The following is a 5,000-nucleotide window of genomic DNA, read 5'->3' as shown; positions in this document are numbered from 1 at the left end:
GCAGCTCCTCGGCGAAAGCTAAGAAAACAAGATTGATCACTGGGCCCAGAAGCACTCATAAGGTCACTCAGAAGTTCATGTGTGTATATGTATTTGTATATGATTCATCACGGTTTTAGATCATGTGTTGTCTAATAGTCCCGTCACTATGACGACGCATTTTGTATGTTTTCTTTAGGGTATCGCGATGTAAATTTATCCACCTGGAACATGACTCCCTAGTGACTGGGTTAGCAGCTTGCCTCATGTTGAACTCAAAGACGCTAATCAGATTATACCTCGAGTGTTTCCTGTCATATAGATGATCTCTCTCCTTTTCTGTCTAAAAAACAAGAAAAAGAAAAAAGTCCCGTGGCTTTCCTACTGGGAATGGGAAAGTGGCGCCATGGAAATTAATAATAATAATAAAAAAAAAAGTAAACGGTAAACTAAGATAGTTTAGATTTTTTTTATTTAATAAAAATAAAACGAAATGGTTTCAAAAGTCCGTCGGTAAACTAAAAAGTTCCGCACAGAACGTAAATATGAAACGAAAATAGGCTATGATCCTTTTGGCACCAAATAGATGTGCCGGAGATGATAGAGACAGCCTGGCGGCAACCAGAATAATATATATATATATTGTTTTCTTTATTCTCCAGATTGGTGACATCGAGAAGTCTCTTCGCTGCACCATAGTCGTTCGACGACCAGATACATCCGAACTCTACGTGAACTGGGACCCACGAATTACGACCCTTCTTCACGAGGCGGCGTCCATTCAGCAAATGGGGTTCGATATTCCGTACATGACACAACTCCTCCTCAACAGGGCTCCACTTTTGCTGAACAAACGGGATATTGTGAAGGTGGGTGAGCAGAGAGAATGGTTACGTATTCTACTTTGCTACGATTCTTTTACATATACATGTGTGCCAAGTGGTAGGTCAGTTTCAATCATGCTTCTCACGATGTGGACTCACGTTATGAATACTCGTACTTCACCTTTTCTTTTACATCGACACTTTAAGAACATCACTGTAGCTTTTACTACACGAATATTACGTGCTTCTATCTCTTCCAACATAAACATCTAAAGAAAACGGCAAACATTGTAGAATGCTGCTGTAGTTGATCGCAGAAAACGTGATCCAGTTGCATATCAACCTAAGATTGAAGAGCGTTTGGATAATTCGAGAAGCCCATTAGTACTTGTCCTATTGAATTTCATAAACATATTGCTCTTATGTTAACATGAATATCAGCGTTCTGAGGAGGAGGATATTTCAGTTTATACTCATTATCAAATGTAGTTTTTGTTATATTTGTACATGTCTTAAATATCAGAAAAGAAACATGTAAGAAAGTATAAAAGCATGTCCACATATGATCATTCCAGAATGAATATGACGAAAAATATTATTTTAAAGTCAAGTGATGGTATAGCGGAAGTTTCAAAATTATGTTTACCTCAAAGTCATATGAATTTTTTTTTAAGTTTAAGGAAGATCAATTCTTATAGTGAAAATAGGAGTGTACTAGATGACTGGCTTCTTCTTAGTACTTGAAATTGCTGGAATGCAGTCTATTGTTAGAAGGAAACATTAAAAACTTAAATGATCCTTCAAAATTTCTCGAATATTTTTCATAACAAGGATTCTATAAAGTCAATAAAGGGAAGTATTTTCACTATCATAAGAAGACGCCTACGTCAGTTATCTATTGTGTAGCTTGCTTAGCCATTTTCAGTGTGAGGTTTCCCTGATGTGTCTATTGTGTCAACTAAATAAATCTGACCAGTGGATGTTGTTAGAGTGACACATATTATGGGCTCATTATGGATGTTAGACACAATAGACACATCAGGGAAACCTCAAACTGCTGAATATCTTCTACAACTTGTACAAAATTTGATCAAGAAGGCTGAACAAGATTTTGGTCGTCACATTGGAAGTGTTGTGACAGACAATGCAGCAAATGTCACCAACATGAGAAAACTCTTGGAGGAATCTAGTGAACCTGAGCATACCGTCCTCACATACGGCTTATACCGTTCCTTGTATACTTGTGGCAAGTCTATATAACACTGCTCCTTATATTGATATGCTAAAAATGTCCTTGTGCAATCAGATCGCATATCAGATAGCAATCCCACAATATTCAAAATCTATAAAAAAAAAAAAAAAAAAATTAAATCAAATAAATCTAATTTAAATAAAAAAATATTTTCTATATTTTTTAAAAAGATTAAAAAAAAAAAAAAAAATCGCCAACCCTGGTGTCCACTAACCTCATACAATAATACCTGTTAAGTCCGGCTAAAATTGGCATTTCAGAACATAACAGTGCCTTAGAAATATTTTCTTATTTCACTATAAAATTTTATATGAACTTATACTGCATTGAATAAGTCAATAGTTGATATATTTGTCCTATATACAATGTTAGGTTTCTAGTTTTGATCTATTTGTCCAATATAAATGTTAGGTTACAAAGAAAGCAATGGCCTCCGCTAGCGGACCCAGGGACCTGGGTGCGCACGTCCTGTGTGATAGTAGTCCTTGATATATGTATATATATATATATATATATATATATATATATATATACATATATATATATACATATACATATATATATATATATATACATATATATATGTATATATATGTATATATATATACACATGGATAAATCATAATTGATATGTCTACATACAAATGTATACCTCTATTTATCTCAACCAATATTTTATGGTCAAATTCTTTCATCCACTCGATGATCTTGATTACATAATAAGACTATTTGTACCTGGGATAAATATTTTTTATAATAAAAATATACGTTTGAGTAAGAGCCATATATAAATTACATATAGATACTAAATAGAAGATCACATTTGTATAATGAAAACTGCTATGTTTAGAAGACTGAAGATGACCATAAGACCCTTAGTAGTAAGCGTCGAATTAATTTCTAACTTTTGTTATCTATCCCGAACAGCACCTTTTGAACGAGCACAGACGTGTCTTGGCCAAGGTTGGGTCTGACATGGTCCCTTTGCTTCTGCCTCACATGTCCAAACTGAATGAAGCCCTGGACCCGGCTCTGACGACGCTCACGTGGACCTCGATCCATGCTCACACCTTCTTTGAGCAGACCTTTACGGCCATCAAAAACTTCGAGACGTTGGTAGACAGGTTAGTAAGTAATAAATAGTGGCTCACCTACCAGAACCCAGGAGAAACATTTAGGCTGTATAAAATCCCCTGGCATTAACCATACATACATACATACATATACCAAGGTTTTTTCCCCCTTCCAAGGGAGGTAGCCAAAAAGGGAAAGGCATAAAAAACACTCCCACCCATTTCATCCCTAAATACACTCCACACCCCTCCCACCCTTCCTCTCATCTGAGCACCTCCTGGATGACGGGTCATCCCTGCACCCAGCCCACCGCCCTGGGTCAGAAGCAGTGTCGCAAGACACAGTACATCCACAGCGAGGCCGCTTCATTTAATCGGCGACCCCCCCTCTCCGTCCCCCTTTGCATATAAGGCGAGGACGGGGAGAAATCCCTTCGGGCTGCGTCAAAATTTACTCACACATACTACCCCACCCCCCACTTCCCCGCCCATTCCTCCTCATGCAGTCACAACATCATCCATATACAACCATTCTCCACTCACCTCTGTCTTCCGTCCTCTCCCTTCCTTCCTCAACAGACATTCCCCTCTTCCCCAAAGCCCCCTTCACCCCATCCATCCACCTCATCCTAGGACGTCCCCTCATGTTCACTCCCTCCACATCTGCCTTCCATACCTCTTTTACTAGTCTTTCTTCACTCATTCTTTCCATGTGTCCAAACCATCCTAATATTCTTTCATCAACCCTATCTCCCAAATCCTTTTTCACCCCTGTTCTCCTCCTCACCTCCTCATTTCTCACTCTATCCAGCCTAGTAACCCCCACCATACTTCTCAGACACCTCATCTCAAACACATTCAAACTCCTTCTCTCTTCTTCTCTTATGTTCCACGTTTCTGCCCCATACAGTGCTGTTGGCACAATCACTCCTTCATACAGTCTCCTCTTCGCATCCATTCCCAAATGTCTATTCCTCATTACACTCTTTAAACCACCAAGGCATTTACTCGCTTCTCTCAATCTACATTCTACCTCCACCTTCACTCCACCTTTTCCTGCTACACTTGCACCCAAGTATCTAAAACTATCCACTTCCTCCAGTCGCTCTCCCTTAATGTTCACTTCCAGTCTACTGCCACTTTCACCCCTTGTACATCTCATCATCTTACTTTTACCCACATTTATCTTTAGCTTTCTTCTATCACATACTCTCCCAAACTCTGCCACCAGCTTCCTCAATCCCTCCTCTGACCCTGCCACAAGCGCAGTGTCGTCCGCAAACAACAGCTGGCTCACCTCCCACTTATCTCCATTTTCTTTAACCATCTCCAATCCCTGACTCACTACCCTAGCATTCACCTCTCGCACCACCCCATCCATGTATAAGTTGAACAGCCAGGGCGACATAACGCATCCTTGATGAAGTCCCACCTTTACTTCAAACCACTCACTCTCTCCATTTCTAATCCTAACACATGCTCTACTACTCTCATAAAAACTCTTGACAGCTCCCAAAAGCTTTCCTCCTATCCCATAAATCTGCATAACCTCCCACAGTGCCTTTCTGTCTACCCTATCATAAGCCTTTTCCAGATCCATGAAAGCCCAAAAAACATCCTTCCCCTTTCCTATAACTTTCTCACATATCTGTCTTACCACAAAGATCTGATCTACACAACCTCTACCCGTCCTAAATCCACACTGTTCCTCACCAATTACTCCCTCTGTTCCTCTCCTAATCCTCTCAATTAAGATCCTCCCATAAGCCTTCCCTACTACACTCAACAGGCTAATCCCTCTGAAATTACTACATTCACACTTGTCCCCTTTTCCCTTGTAAAGAGGAACTATACAGGCACTACTCCAGTCCT

General features: G+C 39.5%; 1 protein-coding gene across 1 annotated transcript in view; it reads left to right on the top strand.

The window, feature by feature from the left end:
• LOC143033572 (dynein axonemal heavy chain 5-like) overlaps positions 1 to 5,000 on the top strand; it is a 114,708-nt gene that overhangs the window by 12,071 nt on the left and 97,637 nt on the right. The window contains exons 5-6 of the mRNA XM_076199063.1: positions 642 to 848; positions 2,983 to 3,179. Of these exons, the coding sequence (XP_076055178.1) occupies positions 642 to 848; positions 2,983 to 3,179 (404 nt within the window). The remainder of the gene's footprint in view (positions 1 to 641; positions 849 to 2,982; positions 3,180 to 5,000) is intronic.

This window comes from Oratosquilla oratoria, chromosome 16 (genome assembly GCF_046742065.1).
Source record: "Oratosquilla oratoria isolate Oo_2021 chromosome 16, ASM4674206v1, whole genome shotgun sequence".
NCBI classification, from domain to species: Eukaryota; Metazoa; Arthropoda; class Malacostraca; order Stomatopoda; family Squillidae; genus Oratosquilla; species Oratosquilla oratoria.
Note: the sequence above shows the minus strand (reverse complement) of the source record. Positions and strands in the feature narration are given on the sequence as shown.